The sequence below is a fragment of the Podarcis tiliguerta genome (genome assembly GCF_965153285.1).
Source record: "Podarcis tiliguerta genome assembly, chromosome: 1".
In the NCBI taxonomy this organism is placed as follows: domain Eukaryota; kingdom Metazoa; phylum Chordata; class Lepidosauria; order Squamata; family Lacertidae; genus Podarcis; species Podarcis tiliguerta.
The window spans coordinates 3,907,691-3,926,910 of NC_139534.1; the positions used below are offsets into that span (position 1 = coordinate 3,907,691).

General features: G+C 44.4%; 1 protein-coding gene across 6 annotated transcripts in view; it reads right to left on the bottom strand.

Moving 5' to 3' along the window:
• Positions 1-11,442: 11,442 nt before the first annotated feature.
• SH3BP4 (SH3 domain binding protein 4) overlaps positions 11,443-19,220 on the bottom strand; it is a 37,588-nt gene continuing 29,810 nt past the window's right edge. For all 6 annotated transcript variants that reach the window (XM_083401155.1, XM_083401154.1, XM_083401156.1 and 3 more), the window contains 2 exons: positions 15,703-15,891; positions 11,443-14,720 (listed from right to left, as the gene is read on the bottom strand). In XM_083401155.1, the coding sequence (XP_083257281.1) occupies positions 14,496-14,720; positions 15,703-15,891 (414 nt within the window). In that variant the 3' untranslated portion in view covers positions 11,443-14,495. The remainder of the gene's footprint in view (positions 14,721-15,702; positions 15,892-19,220) is intronic.

Sequence of the window (19,220 nt, forward strand, 5' to 3'; positions counted from 1 at the left end):
TAATAATAATGATAATGATGATAAGAAGAAGAAGAAGAAGAAGAAGAAGAAGAAGAAGAAGAAGTTTATATGCTGCCCATTTAACTGAGCTATCCCAGCCACAGAAATATAATCTAGCCTCCCTGCAAACAAATCAGGATGGATACTCAATAAACAGGTTTTCTGGAAATGCTCCAGGTTGAAAGAGTGGTTGGGATAATCAAGAATGCCAACTTTCTCCAGATTCCCACCATATTTCATAGAATCATAGAATCATAGAGTTGGAAGAGACCACAAGGGTCATCGAGTCCAACCCCCTGCCAAGCAGGAAACACCATCAGAGCACTCCTGACATATGGTTGTCAAGCCTCTGCTTAAAGACCTCCAAAGAAGGAGACTCCACCACACTCCTTGGCAGCAAATTCCACTGTCAAACAGCTCTTACTGTCAGGAAGTTCTTCCTAATGTTTAGGTGGAATCTTCTTTCTTGTAGTTTGGATCCATTGCTCCGTGTCCGCTTCTCTGGAGCAGCAGAAAACAACCTTTCTCCCTCCTCTATGTGACATCCTTTTATATATTTGAACATGGCTATCATATCACCCCTTAACCTCCTCTTCTCCAGGCTAAACATGCCCAGCTCCCTTAGCCGTTCCTCATAAGGCATCGTTTCCAGGCCTTTGACCATTTTGGTTGCCCTCCTCTGGACACGTTCCAGTTTGTCAGTGTCCTTCTTGAACTGTGGTGCCCAGAACTGGACACAGTACTCCAGGTGAGGTCTGACCAGAGCAGAATACAGTGGCACTATAAATTCCCTTGATCTAGATGCTATACTCCTATTGATGCAGCCCAGAATTGCATTGGCTTTTTTAGCTGCCGCATCACACTGTTGGCTCATGTCAAGTTTGTGGTCAACCAAGACTCCTAGATCCTTTTCACATGTACTGCTCTCAAGCCAGGTGTCACCCATCTTGTATTTGTGCCTCTCATTTTTTTTGCCCAAGTGCAATACTTTACATTTCTCCCTGTTAAAATTCATCTTGTTTGTTTTGGCCCAGTTCTCTAATCTGTCAAGGTCGTTTTGAAGTGTGATCCTGTCCTCTGGGGTGTTAGCCACCCCTCCCAGTTGGGTGTCATCTGCAAATTTGATCAGGATGCCCTTGAGTCCATCATCCAAGTCGTTGATAAAGATGTTGAATAAGACCGGGCCCAAGACAGAACCCTGTGGCACCCCACTAGTCACTCTTCTCCAGGATGAAGAGGAACCATTGATGAGCACCCTGCATATTTTATGCTGACAGATCTGAAATGCAACACAGAGAGCCCCAACCTTCTTAAGTGAGATGTTTGAATCGGGGAGCAGAAGGCTACAAGAGGGTCTTTTCCAATGGTTTCCTTCTGTGTCTACCTGCAAACCTAATTTTCTCTATTCTAGCACATGCTAAAATAACCTCAGCAGGGTGAGAATGATGTGTGTTGGCATAGCTCTGCCGGCACAGGCCCATAGTCACTATTCCTGGACCCAGCAGGCAGCAGGGAGAGGCAGCAGAACTGAGCTGGCTAAGTGGGAACTTCAGGAGCTGCCAGGTGGGATGTCACTAAGGAGGCTTTCACTATCTGAACGTGCAGACTGGTGGCTCTTGGTGATACCAAATTAGCTGTTGCTCTAAACTGCATCTGGCACTGCAGTTGACCTTCCACACATTCCATATTCTGTCCACACTGGTGATTGTGGCATATCACTCTTGTTGAGTTGGAAGGAAATACCCAATTCTGAACATGCCAATTTAAAAATCCATTTTTGATCAATTTTTAAAAGCTCACTAATTTAATTTGTGCTAAAGCATTTTAAGGCACTCTTGTGTAAAAACTGTGCTTAAAACTGTTTTGGTTTTGTTACTAACTAAAAGGTTGACTGGAAAGATGGCTTAAAAAGCAACAGCCTTGCACTGAAACCCCTTTTCAATTGCAGAAACTCACACAGACTTTAGTGCAAATTAAAGACTGATTATAAAAAACCATGCTGCTAAAATGGCACAAACAAAAAAATGTAATAGTGTATGTGTACAAAAATAAATACATAGCCACAGGTAAATTATTTCATCATGTAGACAGCAGCCTGTAAAAAAAAACGAAGAAAGTGTTGGTAATTCAGAATAAACAGCAAGTTTGTGAAAGGATTCTGCATGCTGAGATTTTTCAGATTATTTTGTTACCCTTCCTAGAATCTCTTGCTTATCTTCTACCAACCCCCTCAGTGGCAGAGGAAGCCCCCCCCCCCACCTGTGATAAGATTACAAAGCAGGGAGAGAATTTTGCTCAGGAAATCTGCCCCCTTGACCTGCTGTTTTAGCACAGGTCTCCTCACCCGTCACTAAAGAAGAGAGGAGTAAAGGAATTTTTCTCAGCCCTGGCCAGAGAGGTCAAGGCTTGAAACTTGAACCGTTTGTATGTAAAGCAGAGGTGCCACCACAGAGTGGCAGACCCTTCCCCATAAGTTCCCGGATTCACCAATCTGTCCCCGGACAAAATCTGTCCCTGGATTTTAATTAACGTCCCTGGATTTATGCCTGGGGACTTCTGGCGAGGCAACATGGTGAGCAGCACCGGAGGTCCCAGCCATGTCAAAGTTCCAGCCAACCAATCCACTGGTGGGGGGGCTATTTAAACCGAGGCGCAAGCCAGGGAGCTTCCTTCTGGCTCGTTTCCTCGAACAACACTCACCCTGAACTTCTGCTGTGGGCTCTGCGGGCCTGACTTGGGGGAGGGGCGAGCAAGACTCTGAGGCGGTGAAGAAGAGGAGGAGAAGCATAGAAATGAGCTGCAGCGCCCCTTGTCCCCGGTGGTGCTGCGCTGCCTTCCCCCAGGGAGTGGGGCACCTCCTCCGGCACCAGCAGCCTCTCTTGTGGGGAGGTGTTATGTACTGAGTTGAATAGGATCCAAATGCAGCAGTCTGGTTGGTCCGAGAACAATAGGACCCAGATTGCCGCAGTCTGATTGGTCCTAGAACAATAGGACCCAGACTGCAGCAGTCTGATTGGTCCTAGAACAATAGGACCCAGATTGCCGCAGTCTGATTGGTCCTAGAACAATAGGACCCAGACTGCAGCAGTCTGATTGGTCCTAGAACAATAGGACCCAGATTGCCGCAGTCTGATTGGTCCTAGAACAATAGGACCCAGATTGCCGCAGTCTGATTGGTCCACAGGAGCCACCCAATCCAGCTCCAGGTGGAAGTGAATCCGCAACCTGATTGGCCTACAGGAGAATCCCGGAATTAGCCAATCACGTGGGGCCCATTGTGTAAATAATGTATATAAAGCAGACGTTCCTCCTCACCACTATGAGCTGAATAAAGAGCATGAAATCCACTCTCGACTCCGAGTATAGTTCAGGAGGGTTGTGTGTGAGTCCGCTGTTTGTCCACCTCTGGTAACGAGACACCACCACCACCAGTTCAATCTCCATAGAGACTGCACTCGCCCTCCAGCGGTCTCTGGGTTACGGGAGCCGGTGCCTTGTGTGTGTGTTTTCATGCGCGATTTCCCAAGACCAGCGAGGGCCTTTACTCAACGTCTCTCCCCACCACCAACAACCTCTTTTTGTGTTTGTGTGTTTGTAGATGGCCTTGTGTCGAGGTGCGCGCCCAACAACTTTGGGGGTCTGCCCCTAAAAAGGTCAAGAACTCTGGGCAACCCTTTCCTAAAATAATAAAGCATGAAATTAACTGAGGAGTGTCCCTAGATTCCTTGAAAAAAATCTGGTAATTGGGCAGAGGGCCTCATTTGCAGTAGGGAGATGGTCTTTTGTTGCCTTCTAGCCTTCTGGAATTGAAGTGGGTGGCTGTGAAAAAGGTCCTGCAAATGACAACTTATCCTTCATGAAGGGTGGGGGAAAGAAAGGAACGCCAGGGTGGTCATGCAAAGGATCTGGGATGGACTAGACCAAGCCTGTGGCCTGCATGGTGGTTTTCCTCTCACATTTCCCTCAGTGCCAGAGACTGAGCCAGCAGAAACCTCCTGACATCCACTGGTTCAGCCTGAGGTTCTGTTGCCTAGCAACCGTCTGTGGTTCATTTATTTTGCCCGGAGACTCAGCTGGTATGCAGGGACGGTCAGGACAAAATTACAGGAAATGCATAATTAACTATCAGCAAAGAGATACTGAATATGGGGTACGATTCCTAGGCCAATTAAATGCTAAAGACTGTGGAAGATTGTGAAGCTGCTTTCTGCTGTTGCTTGAGCAAGCCTGCCTGTCTTGCAACTGATCCCTGGTTAGAGCAGCTGCCCGTGAGGCGGTTCTTTGGCACACCTGGGAGCAATTGGGGAGGGAAAGAGAGCTGGTCCTTGGCTCCTCCATCCCTGCTCAGGAGGTCCCAGGAAGGGAAGCCGTCCCCCTCTACCCTCCGCTGTCCCATGGGGGTGACAAAAGAAGGAATGAGAAGAATGACACCTCATATCTCAGGTTCTATAAATGCTAGAAATACTCCTAAAAATAATTAAAATGAAATCTGGGGATCAGGAGATTGTGGTTCATCCACAGGGATTGGACAGCTGCCCATGGCTCCTGCTCTAGATTTCTGTCCTGGTTCCTGGTTCCCGATTATTTTCAAGAGTTAACATGGCAGAAACCTGTGAGGCTCCTGCTTCTAAAAGGTGAATCTTCTTCTTGGAAAGTGACTGAACATGATGCAATGTTTTGTGTGTTTATGTGCCTTGTTTGTGCCCTTCCCTATTTCTCCTCTCTTTTCATTCTTTCTTAACCTTGCCCACCCTAGGCATCAAAAACTGTTTTAGCTGAGCAAATCACTTGTGCCCCTCCTTCCACTCTAAGGGACCGACTTAATATTTCCACTTAATGGGGTAATAATAACCACATTATTACCAGGTTATGCAAGTAGGCTGAGGTGTGAGTTGACAATACAGTGGTACCTTGGTTCCCGAACAACTTGGCCCCCGAACAAATTGGCTCCTGAATGCCACAAACCTGGAAGTAAGTGTTCCGGTTTGTGAACAATTTTTGGAAGCCGAACATCTGTTTCGGCTGTCGGCATTGTTTCCAGGGCCAATGAGCCAACCAGAAGCCATGCCTTGGTTTGCAAACGTTTTGGAAGTCAAACGGACTTCCAGAACAGATTGAGTTCGAGAACCAAGATACTAGATGTTCTTATGAACTAAGGAGCACTGGCGGAGGAAGAGGAGTGTGGGAGTAGCACACCGCCCCCAGCAGCGCGATCCCGGTGGGGTGCCATCGTGGCTGCCCCCCCTCCCATGCTGGGCGCCACGCCACTGCAGGCGGCATGCTACACCCCCAGGATGCACATCAGGCCCCAGAACACACACCACACCCCTGCAAGCGGCATGCCAGCCCCGCCCACGCCTGCTCTCCACCACCACCCTCACCCCTGGTGCTGAAGCATGAAGCTCCACCACTGCTAAGGAGAAGGGCTTATGACTGATGACTGGAGCAGCTATCAGGTTGCGTATTGCCCCTGCGTATTGGGGTTTGAAAAGTGGGGTTCAAACGGCACTCAACCACAGATTCCCTCGATGTTCTTAAAGAGCAAGTCTATCTTTGTGTTTATGCTGGATGGGCAAAATAGGGTCACCTCTGCCAACTTCCCATGTGCCAGTGGAGGAACAAAACAATACACCAACACAATGAATCTGCAGCAGCATAACAAGACCATTGTGCTGGAAGCAAGTCCTATTGCCACAGAGAACAGAATCTACAAAAGCAGTATTTGCCTGAAATCACCTCATTGGGTAGATAAATAAATTTTACTATCCCAGATGAAAGTCCTCAGACTCTAACCACCTGCACACCACAGTGGTTCTCGTAAGCTCCATGATCTTATCAAGAAAGCAAGAAACACAGATGAAACTGCAGACAGAAGGTAAAGAGAAATCATTAAGCCTGTTTCTCTACCTTCCAAATCCTTCTCAAACCCCTTATCAGGTTTTTAAGCAACCTTGATAAGGTCCTGACATCTGGTATGCAAAAAGAATTTGCTTCAATTTCCTTGCTTGCCTTGGTTCATTGACTTTATCTGGCCTCAGAAATCCAGGTCAAATGCTTCTTTTGTGAAAACATCCAAAATTAATTTGCTCCGTCAGCACCTATAACATCCAATGGATTTTAAAAGCTTGCTCCTAATATTCCAATTCTAGCATCAGTTGATTCCTGTGAATCATGGAAATGCATTGCAAGAGTTCTGAAGCAGGAATTGGTCCCAAAATGCCCACAAAGAAGGCCTTTTGGATTGTGACAACAAAGTAAATGATTGAGTGCAGCACAATAGAAATCAATTATATGAATTTAGTCCACCAGTGATAGTATCAAACCTCTTGCATGTAATGCATTGTAATTCAATTGATTCTTTGTTCAATGAAAGGAACTTTAAGGTTCATTAGAGATTGTCCTGGGAGGTGAAATGTTCCCCCCCTGGCTTTTCTATATTGTCATTTCTAATACCAGACTGGTAAATCCAATGCCCTTTTAAAATGTGTTGAGGGGTGTTATTGAGTTGTTTTTGTTTTCATTGTGTATTTTGTGTTTTTATGTTGTGATTTTATCCTGTGAGCTGCCTTGAGACTGGCAGGTACAGGGCGGTATACAAAATTAATTAATTAATTTTGGTGATTTCAGCGTGATATGGGATGGAAGTCTAAGTTTGAATCTGCATCCTGAGCTCAATGCTCATCACCTGCTTTTCTGGTGGGGGAAGAAACATTTAATGAGATGCAGATTTTTTCAGTAAAAATGGTAATTAGAAGTATTACAGTACAAGAACACTTTAGTTTCAAAATGCAGGAGGAAAGTGAAGATATCTACTTCCAAGGTGAGCTCAACTGCAGCATTTTCCCTTCAGTTACGGCTCCGAATATACAATAAAATCAAATGGCTTTAAATGGTCCTTGAAGTTTGGCTGAAATACGCATGATGATTCATTGGAAAGAATAGCATTTTTAAAGACCACAGAAGGTACACTGTATGCCAGCAAAGGGCAAACCATAATAATCAGCCAGGCATGAAAGTGCAGAGAAAAGGTTTACAGTCCCATTGGCTACACAGTGAGAGCACATTAAAACTCAAGAGCATAAAAAACATGTTTTTTAGTTTCTCATGCTCATTTGATTTCTCTTTGTTAACAAAATCCATGACTATAGAAACTTCTATTCCATCACCCTTTTCAGTGTGTTTCCCAGTGTGTACATGCGTAACTATTTACATCCCCTTGCTGCATCCTTCCAGTACCTTTGCAATCCTCCTTGTAGACAACAGGGGCAAGTGGAATGCTCCATTATATGCAAACCCAGCCTCTCTTAAGTCTTCTGGCATGTCAGGTTAAAAATGTGGGTGCTCCTGTGGAACACCACATGGTTTCATGCCAAGGACAAACACCCAGCCCTCATCAAACCAAGGAACACTCTTGCATTTCATTTATGCTACAACTACCTCGACTGCCTGGACTTAAAAGCAAATAGGTAAAGGGCCCCCTGACCATTAGGTCTAGTTGTGACTGACTCTGGGGTTGCGGCGCTCATCTTGCTTTATTGGCCGAGGGAGCCGGCGTACAGCTTCCGGGTCATGTGGCCAGCATGACTAAGCCGCTTCTGGCGAACCAGAGCAGCGCACGGAAACGCTGTTTACCTTCCCGCCAGAGTGGTACCTATTTATCTACTTGCACTTTGACGTGCTTTTGAACTGCTGGGTTGGCAGGAGCAGGGACCGAGCAATGAGAGCTCACCCCGTCGAGGGGATTCGAACCGCCAACCTTCCGATCGGCAAGTCCTAGGCTCTGTGGTTTAACCCACAGCGCTACCCGGGTCCCTAAAAGCAAATAAGGAGTCAGTTATTTTGGTTAAAGAAAATGTGATGAATCCATTATTTGCAATCAGCAGGGCCAGGCCCTCAGAGCTGCAGTCTCTTATCAGGCAACCAAAGAAAGGAGCATTGAGGGAAGGCTTCAAACAGAGCTGTGAAGTTTTACCCCTTTTAGTTAGAAGGTGACAGCAGCACAAGAGTAGCTGCATTTCTGTTCCTCCCCACCCAGAGTGAGGGCAGTGCAATTCAGGAACTGTCTACCCTTGCCCCTTCAGGGGGCATTGCCATGTCAAGTCAGATTGGGTACTTGTCACTGTGACAAGATCACATTCACAACTCCTCCCCCTCCTGCCGCCCCCAGAAAGCAGCAGCTCAAGTCCATGTGGAGCAAGAGAAAAAGCCATAGTGACTATACCAGCAAAGAAGGGTAATAATATAATTCTTTCAGCATAAAAGCCCCAAGAGCAAATCTTTAGAGCAATACGGATAATGTGGCTTAATTTTGATTCGTGGTTTATGTCCAACATATCCAATTGTTAATTTTAATTATGGATTAAAGGATTGCAATGCAATACAATGCATTACAAAAGAAGCTTATGGATTCTTGCTGTAATCCAGGATTCAGTTCCTAACCCTAATTAATCATTTTTCATAAGTAAGCTATCCACATACAGAAAATAAGCCACAAAGCCCTGACAGCTTTCACACACATCTCCAGCACGTACACTAACAAACAGCTCAGAATACAAAGGTCTACATGTATGATAACGCGGACTGGATAGCCCCATAACTATCCTCAAGATTTTCTGGGAACTAAAATATGGTGGGTGGAACCCAATGTAGGACCCTTCATTGCAAGGATTTTCACTTGCACAACAGGACTTCCTCTCATCCCACAGTTTCCCCAAAGTCTGTTTGGGGTTCCCACCCAGCCCTCTAAACTCTGGAGTGGATTTGGAGAGAGCACAGGGCACACACAGGGCACAGAGAGCCTCCTTGCAATGACCAGACACAGTAGTTTAATACTGCCCCCTGAAGCATTGTCCAGGTCTTATATTCTAACGAGAAAAGGCAGGCATTAAAAAAAAAGATCATGACTGTAGAATGTTATTTTCTGCTTACAGAAGTTGCATCTACCTGCTATCTTTCTGTCAGGACTGCTCCCTTGTTGGGAAACAGAAGCAGAGGTGGCGTTAGTTGTAAGCGAAATGCTGAACCCAAGACAAAGACAGGTGCAGGTTGCTAGGATATTGATGTTCCATTTCACCTAAACAGATGTGTGGAGCTGTTGCATGTCACATGTCTGTTTACATTCCAGCACAGCTTGCTGGGAACTTCCGTTTGTGTATAGCTTTTGCCTTATGCTTCTTGCCCTTCGACATGAAGGAGAGCGGCCATGTTTTCTTTGTCTTGATCTATGCTGAATAAACTGCTCGTAAATATGCTTTACATATGCCTCTGTCTGCCCTTCCGTCGCGAAGAGATTGTTATCTCTGCCGGCTTGCGTGCTCAGCTTCTGAAAGGCTTGTGAAGCTCTGAGTCACAGTTTTGATGCAGAACCAAGGACTGGAGTTCAACCAGCAACCGGCCGGTGGGCTGGAACCAGGTGGGCCTGCCAATTGCCCCCGTTCCCTTGAGCGCATCGCAACACAGGTACCTACCTGTGGAACTGCATTATGAACATGTCAAAGGTGTGCTCTGTGACTGGGCTATGGATGCCAGCATTCAAGACCATCTATAGGACAGACACACCAGTTTTATTGAACTGTGTGAGCCCGCTAGGGAATGGGAAGCTTTGTGCCTCTCTATGTTGTCAGCGCTACAGTTTTTATCATCGCTGGCTGCTGGGCTAAAGGGATTTGGGAGCCCCAGTGCAGCTGAAGGGCCACAGGTTGCCCATCCTCATGGTAAGTGGCAGGTAGGTTGCATCAGAGAGCCACCTAGTGCACCACAGATGACAACTGCTTTCAATTAATTTTCTACTTCTGCAGATTCAGACCAGTGTGCCCTTTGCCCACTTTATCCTCAAAACAAGCCTGTGGGAGGAGACATAGTGACTCATCAAAGATCACCAACAACCTTCATGGCTGAGTGGGTAATTGAATCCAGGTCTCTTTGCTCCTAGAGTGAACCACAGGGCGCCCAGGCCACCAAGAGCCATCTAGTACCACCTCCTGAAATTCAGGGATCTCAACTAAAGCATCCATGACAGTTAGTTATTCAACCTCTGCTTAAAAGCCTCCAATCACCTCCCAAGGGTGATCGTTCCACTGTCCATCAGCTCTCTCTGTCAGAAAGTTCTTCCAGATATTTAGTCTGACTCTCCTTTCTTGTAACTTGAAGCCATTGGTTCAAGTCCTACTGTCCAGAGCAGGAGAAAACAAGCATATGACAGCCCTTAAGATATTTGAAGATGGCTATCATATCTCCTCTCAGTCCCCTCTTTTCCAGGCTAAATTTACCCAGCTCCCTCATTCCTCATAAGACTTGGTTTCCAGATCCTTGATCATCTTGATCACCTTCCTCTGCATATGCTCCAGCTTGTCAATATCCTCCTTAAACTGAGGCACCCAGAACTGGATACAGTACTCCAAGTGTGATCTGACAAAGGCAGAATAGAGTGGGACTATTACTTCCCTTGATCTGGATGCTAGACTTCTGTTGATGCAGCCTAGAATAGCATTAGCTTTTTTTGCTGCTGCATCATACTGTTGACTCATGTTCAGTTTCTGGTCCATAGATCCTTTTCATATGTAGTACCAGTAAGCCAGGCGTCCCCCATTTGTGCAGCTGGTTTTTCCTGCCTTACATTTATGCATATTGAAATTCATTTTGTTAGATTTGACCCAGTTCTCTAATCTCTCATGGTCATCTTGAATTCAGATTCTGTCTTCAGCGGCATTGGCTACTCCTCCCAGTTTGGTGTCATCTGCAGATGGAATGAGCCTCCTCTCAAGACCTTCATCAGAGTCATTTATAAAGCCGTTGAACAAAAAGGGGCCCAGGACAGAACCTGTGACACACCACTTGTCACTTTCCCAGGATGAGAGTTGTCACTCTTTGGGTGGTCAGTCAACAGCTACAATCCACCTAACCGTTCTCTCGTCCAGTCCACATCTTACCAGCTTCTCTGCAAGAATATCATACAGGATTTTGTCAAAAGCCTTACTGAAATCAAGATAACCATGCCCACAGCATTCCCCACACCCACCAAGCTTGTAACTCTTATCAAAAAAGGAAATGAGATTCGTCTGGCATGCCTTGTTTTTGGAAATGAGCTCAAAGTTGTAAGCAGTGGCGCTGAACTGCTGCGCCTGACACAGAGGAAATTACCTGTCCAATGAAAGTTTGTTCCTATTGGTTTAAGTCATACTTCTTGGGTATATTCCTTGATGCTATGGGAAGAAAGCTTTCAGGTGGGAATTGGAACATCTGAGCCCATTCAGTTCTGGTGAGAACCTGACACCACCCCAGAAAGGGTCTCTGCAATAGTTTTTATTCCAGCCTTCACAATGACTAAAATCTACATCCGATGTGACAGTTCAATGAGAATATGCAGAGTGGTCATTGCTTCAAAGCACAAACGCACAAAAGTCTGAGTCAAGCTCCCGCAAAATGAATCACACTGAAACAAAGCAGTGTTCAAATATCTGCTTTAATTGTAGTTTTGACAAGTTTTTTTTTTATTTAAAAAAATGTACAACAAACTACTTGTACAGTGTATTAATGTAAAATCCAAAGCAAGCTTACAATGTAAGGACATACTTTGAGTGAAAGGCATTTGGCTGAACATACAAACCACTCCAACTATGTGCTAGGACCTGACCTTTTTTTTCAGTCAAAACAGAAAATCAGTCATGCAGCAATTGCATCAAACTAATCTAGAGAAGCTGCTGTTGTGATTTGATAGTTCTCCATAGTGTAGTGTTGGTGGTGTGTAGTAATCATCCAGGGGAGCTTTTAGACTTAAGTCAAAACATGAAAAAGTGTGTAAGACCTGAGGTAGTTTGATAAAAATGGCAGAAAAAGGCAAACCAGACCATTTCCCTGCCTCCCCCCCCCAAAAAATATATATATCGTGGAATATTTCATCCAATTTATGGAAATGAAATCTCCGCCAATAGCCAGCTTTAAACGCCCACTGTTAAAATTGATTAAAATCTCATTGCTGTGGCTTGATTCTGCTCTTACAAGACACAGGCGTACAAACTAACTGTGACTGAATCTGTAGAGTCCACAATCACTGTAACCAAGTTTCACGGGTGAAACGCGTCTGGCACAGAGGCAGGTGCAGAATAAGGCTACCTTGAACACATTATCATTAGCTCAGTGATTGCGCACATACAGTGAGAACATTTATGCACAGGAGGGGGCCTGCATTCTCACATCCCCATCCATCTGTGGGGAGCCTAGACTATCATGTGCAATATATTCCCCTCAGGTTTCCGTGTATCTAGAGAGAGACTAACCATTCCACGGACTTGTTTTATTTCTGAAAAGTATCACAATGAAAGAGAAGCCCCACCCCCCAGCCCAATTAAAAATATTTTACTCTTAACTGCTCTGGCTTGCCATCTTGCATCATATTTTTGTATGGCCCACAATACAAGGGGGTTGTTTTTCCTTCCCTACACTCAAACATGCTACTCGGGATCATGTGCAGATTCTGGTTTTGTCAAGAGAGAAAAACAGGCATGCTTTGGAAAAATGACTTCCATGAGCACGGGATAATACCACTAGCCTAACCAACTTCAAACATGTGAGGTGAACACTTGCATAGGAATCTGCTTCAATCTCTTGCAACAAAACCCCAAGTTTAAGGTGCTTTTCATTAGACAGAGTAGGAAAGTACGTAGGGAGGACATTTAAAAGGAGCCGGCTAAGAAAGCAAATAAATGACAAGCACTTTCCTCATTAATTAAAGATGTACGCAAACAATAGAAACACCTTTCCAACAAGCTTGGATCATGCTTTCTTCAAATTCTGGAACCGTTGATAGGAAAGTTGTGTTGTATAACCCAAGTTGCTTAAAAGGTCAGCTTGTTCCAAAGAACAAAGCTGTGACGTTTCTAAAATGGGAAAACAGGTTTAAAACATTACTAATAGTGATCATGTTCCCTTTAATATTCAACAGTGCCTTTTGGAAATTTAGTAAATGTGTTATGAAAATCTCTTTTGCAAAAAACCAATTCACACACTAGAAAAAATGAAAACACTTCCCACATGAAGTATTTTGGAATCAAGAGGTAGACTTAAAGGGCTTCACAAAAACCTTCATTTGAAAGTTGTACAACTAGACTTCTTTCTATAGCTTTATATGGTACATGACATCATCGGCTCTTGAATGCTCATACAGCACATAAGGTGAATCCCAGTGACCTAAGGGTTAATAAATGAACAGAATACCCTTGGGAACACAATGAGATAGTGCTGTCAAGTCAAGCATTTCTGAGTGACCAACTAGGCACCTGATCAGAGGTAGGTCTAGTTCTTACTTAAGGTGGAAAATGTGTCTAGGCTGAAAATACTTCAGACTGCATGCAGGGCCTCACATGGTAAGTATGCTCTTCACAACTTGTGGTCCTCCAGATGTTTGAGGCTATACTGCCACCATCCCTATGCGCACTAAGGCTGATGGAGCTCAAGAACCTTTGGAGGTTGCAGACGGCTGCTCTATGTGTTATTTGGGGGGGGGAGCGGACTATAGGCTTCCCTTTGAGGAGCCAGTTTTCTGCATCCAGAGAAAACTGGAATAGAGGAATAGAGACACATTTGGTCATGTGAGTTTCAGGTGGTGCAGCCTCAACACAGGGCAATGACCCTCGAAAGAACTAATCCTAAAACTTCAGCTTAAACAATGGCACACTTAAGAACCACTACCGAATACTTGTTTCTGCATTTAAAATAATACAATGTGAACTTCTGGTGACAGTCACCTGCCAGCAGAGATGGTCAAGACACTACTGTTAGAGGATGAACCTGTGAAATGCTATTTGACCATAAGTGGTACCCATTACAATTTTCTAAAATGTGAAAGGGGATGGATCAGTCCTATAATCTGAAAATGTTTCTAGTTATTTCTAATCATGGATCTGAAGCAGCTTGGGACTAGCACACAGTCCTAAATTTTAGGTAACAAAATCACTTCAGTGGGGGTGGGGGAGGAAGTGTGCTTTTTCTTCCTTACAAAAAGGTGTACGTAAAAGCGAACCATGGAGAGTCGTTATAAGACCGATAGGATCACTGGATGGCGGGTGGCGTGTTAGCACACTAATGTATAAACTGTTTTCTGAGCGGCACATTAGAAATTGCAAATGCTGACTGTGCTTCACTTTAATGCATATCAATGACTCATTGAGGAATGATAGTTTTAAAGGGGGCAAAAATCTGTTTCATGTTACACAGAAATGGTAGCTCTCCAAAGTAATCTCAACTTTCAAGGCTGATATCTGCAAATGCCTAAAAAAGTTCCATTTTAAATGTTACGAATTAAGAAAAGCTGTCAACCACAGAGCATAGAAAACAAGAGTCTTGAGTGTCTTCTGCACCAGGGAGAGGCAACAGTAAGAAGTTCGCAGTCTGAGCACAGAAACTATTGCTCAAAACTTTGGCTTTGCAGAAGTGTCCTTCCCACTGTGTTTTAGTTAAAAACATACAAATCAGAAGCATCGAGAAGTTAGGGCTCCCCTTCATATAGCATAATCATCATGGTCTTGTGGGCTGAAGGCAGATGCCCTCAATATCTCCAGGGAGTTGACTAAAATGAGTGTTCCAGTGAGATGCTTCCAGCGTTTTGTGATGGGGTTTTTCATCTTGTCAAGGCCAATGTGCAGCTCTTGTGTCACATCGCGGTAACTGTCTCCCATCTGATTGCTCCACGTGAGCATAAAGTCATACGCTGGTTTCCACATTGCCTGCCAAAGACAAGAAACCAGCATTAACACAGTATACAAGACCCCTCTGCCATGAGGATTTATGTCAGCCAAACCAAACCATCTTGTGTACACCGTCTCTTGCAGACCCAAGAGCAAGGGCTGCCTCATTCTTATAACACTTTTTGACTGGGCCACACGTGGGATAAAAATCCTGAAATATATACCTAAGATATTCATCCATGTGAATCAACACATACAGGCTGAAGTGGCACAGCCTTGACACCAGCTGTGACTTCAATGAGAACTAGACCAAAAGAAAGGCAGGAATTTCAGTCCTAGAATAAACCATATCAGAACAAATTTATGAGAAATACTGCAGTAGGCTAAGCTACATTTCTTTTTATTAAAGGGTTTCCCACAAAACCAAACGCTAGAGGACAGAATAAGGAAGAGGTCTCAGACACAGCACACTAAGTCCTGCTGTCAAATTAGATGCTTCGTGTGCTGCAAATTTGGGTCTAACTCAAATTTTCAGCTGACAAATGGCTCGGTATTCTTGTAAGTATTGAGGGGTTTTCAATAACTCTTTCAACATTACAAATAGAGGCAATAGTTAGCTGGATGGAAAGAAACACCCAGTGCTGTCTGTGCCAACTTTCCCTGTTCTGTTGAACCACTCCAGCTAAATGTGAACATGGAAAACAGATTAAATCTGAGGGTGGCCAGCATTCAGATTGTAAGTACTAGGAAGGGCGAGCCATTTCACTTTGATGCCTTTTTGCAATAAATACAACAACTGCAAGACCATGGAAGAGGAATAACACTCAAGGCTGGAAGCATTTCTTCCTGTGTGGCCACTTTTTTCACCACAACAACCATGCAACAAAAACTGCTGTGCACTTTTGTCATCATTCAAGATCAAAAAGGGAGCTGGACATAATAGCAAACTGTTTTTCCAACCTACAGCGCTGAGTGAGCCATCCAGCAAAACCCAGAATGCATTACATGAAAGCTTTCTTACCTCACTATCTACAGCTCCGTTCTTGTCTCGATGGGGGGCTTCATAAGCATCCATCTGTTGCTTGGAGACCTTGGCCAATTTCTCAGCAAGCTCTCTCCAGCGCTGGGCCACTTCCACAGCCGTAGTCAGAAGCACAAAATCCTGAATTAGCCTCACAACCAAGCCCTGGCAGTCCATTTTCAGCAAGGCCTGAAGGAATGCAGAACAAGTCAAGTTAACCATGGACACCCAACCTCACTGGAGCATCAGGCCATTTCTGTAGGAGATCAGAAGATAGAGAAAAACCACTACTATTTTATATTTATATTCCCCTCTCTGTCTGGTTATATAGATACTCCAAACAGGAGTACGTTCAGGTAATGCTTAGTTCTCAAGCCAAGCAAAATAGAAGTGTGTAACTAATTTGTCCAAGATGTTCAAAGGTCTGGAAACCAAGCCTTATGAGGAACAGTTGAGGGAGTTGAGTGTGTTTAGCCTGGAAAACGGGGGACTGAGAGAAGACAGAATCAGAGAGTTGGAAAGCCCCAAGCATCGTCTAGTCCATCTCCTGCAATGCAAGAATCTCAACTAAACATCCACGACAGATGGTATACAACCTCTGCTTAAAAACCTTCAATGAATAAGAGTCCATAACCACTTGAGGGAGTCTGTTCCACTGTCAAACAGATATGATAGCCATCTTCAAATGGCTGTCACATGGAAGATGGAGCAAGCTTGTTTTCTTCTGCTCCAGATGGTAGAACCTGAACCAATGGCTTCAAGTTACAAGAAAGGAGATTCCAACTGAACCGCTGATGGTAAGAGCTGATGCACAGTGGAACAGACTCTCCTTCACTGGAGGTTTTTAGGCAGAGGTTGGATGGTCATCTGTCATGGATGGTTTAACTGAGATTCCTGCATTCCAGGGGTTGGACTAGATGACCCTCAGAGTCCCTTTCAACTCTACAATTCTGACATTCTTTTTTAAAAAATAATAATAATTGTTATTAATTTACAACAAAACAAAACATACATTGTTTTCACATTCAAATTTTTCCAAATCTTTCTTTTTGGACTTCCTTCAGCTTTTCCGTAAATCTTTCGTAGTCATTATTAATTTACGCATTTCCTTTTTTTTATATTGTCATTATTTAAATCTTTTTCCTTTATTTCCTTTTAACAATACCTCTCACGTTTTCACAGTGCTCCTTTAAAGCCCTCTAGCGTTATTTGACCTTCACTTATACTCTCCAGATATTCAACAAATTTTCTGATATTCTATTCTATCAATTCTGATATTCTGATATTCTATTCTAGGATCTTGCTATTCCATTAAATTAAATGTAAATATCCTATTTTAATTATGTGTGTGCAAAGGCACTGCAAAACTAGCTTATGCATCAGGATATGCAGCATAGACAGGAGAATCCCTGTGGTCTGGCCTTCAATAATGTGCATTAATTACATTATAGCCCACATGCTCTTAAAAGTGATTACTACACTCCTGCTGGGATTAGCAAATTTGACAACAGGAGTTTTAATTCCTCCTAATTGTACTATTTCAATTTCTGGGGGGAAAGAGGCTGTGGATCTCATCTGTGTGCTCTAAAGTGACCACTTGCCTGGCACTTGGCTATTACTTCACAGTAGTAACAATGCTCTTCCTTAGCATTTACTGAAGTTCCTGCTTTACACCAAAGCAGCAGGCAGCATACCAAAGAATACTTTAAATTCAAAAGTCACACTTCAAACGAAGTGCCGGAAGAATGTAATTCAAATGTACCGTATTTTTCGCTCCATAAGGCGCACCCGACCATAAGGCACACCTACTTTTTTTTTGGGGGGGGGGGAATTCAAGGAAAAAAATATGCGGCTCTTGGGGGCTTTTGTGGGAGGTGGGGGAAGTGAGAGAGCCTTGCTCTGTCCCTTCCCCCACCTCCCGCAAAAGCCAGGGATAGCCGCGCGAAGCCTCCCCAGGGCAGCAGGATGAAGGCTCCCCGCTGCCCTGCAGAGGCTTCACGGGCTACCCCAGAGCTGCTCAGGAGCTTGGCAGGGTTGGTGGGGCAACCCGGCTTTCCCCCACCACCAGCCCCAAAGAGCAGGTCGGGGAGCAGCGGAAAGGCTGTGCGCAGCCTTCCCGCTGCTCCCTGAGCCTGTTGGGGCTGGTGGGAGAAGCCCAGGTCCCCCGCCCCCAGCCCCAGGGACCACACATTTGCTCCATAAGACGCACAGACATTTCCCCTTAGATTTTAAGAGGGGAAAAGTGTGTCTTATGGAGCGAAAAATACGGTATGTACTCTTCAATATTTAGATAATGCCTCAAAAGTGGGCAAACTTTCATTTCCAAATAGCTGATTGGATATTAAGTAGCTTATAGGTAGTGGAGTGATAGCAAGTTTCTGCACCAAGGAACTTTTTTTTTTTTTTGGTATGGACATATTAGGCATGGTAGGACCATGGTAGGACCACTGCCATTAAAAGCTGGGTGATAGTCAGGGCACCACACACTTATGTCTCAGTATGAAATTATGGGAGCTGGAAGTTAATCTTATTAAGGCAGACCTGCTGCCTCCTACGTGTTCCCCCAATCTCCAAAACCAAGCCTGAAATGAGCCCTATATCGGGGGGGGGGGGTCCCCTAACTCCATTGAAAGAGTTTGCCCTGCTCTTGCTCTGCTTCACAGGCCTATAGGACATGGGCAACCGACTCATCTTCTGACTCTCTAGAGCATTTCCTCCCCCATGAACTCCAACAGCTGATTTCCCAACAGGAAGAGAGTAGTATCTTCCAGTTTACAACCCCTATTTGTACACTTCTTAACATCCTGCCAAATCAAGGAGAATATCCAGGTAATCTGATAATTCATTTGCGTTGATGGCGCTACACAACCATCATGCCTTTGCAAACTTTTGCACTACTCCCGCTGGCAAAGCAGAGCTTCCTCCTGTCCTTTGCCCACTTCCTTCCTTCCTCATCATTCTGTAACACAGCAGCTTAACCTGAGGATTCCCCTTCAGGCAACCACCACTTTTTAGCATCTTCTAAAAGAGCTTTCATCATTAAGGTAGAATTCTTGTAAGAATTAAACCAATCAACATGTATTGTGTATATGACATCTGTTGTGCAGACGCTGAGTGTTCAATTCAGTTTCCTTTAAACATTCTTTTTTTAAAAAAGGGGGCAGCTTGATTGCAGCTTTAAACGGGGGTAACTACTGTATAACACTTCCCTGAGCACACAGAGTTTTCTATACTCTTGAGGAAGAAGTAAAATAATTATATAGCTGGTTCCACAAGATGGATTTCTGGAAGGTCATTTTTACGTAATGAAAAAAGTAGCACTTTTATTAAGAAGGCCCAAATCCCGAGAGACCTGGCTTTCAATTTGTCGGTTGCAGTGCACTTCCTTGCTCACTGAAGCAAAGTTTTAATGAGCAATTTCAGAGGGAGATACAACCCAAAGATGAAATTTACCTGCGGTTACTTAATCCTAAAAATGCACCTCTGAGCTGGGGAAGGGATCCAGTCAAAGATTTTTC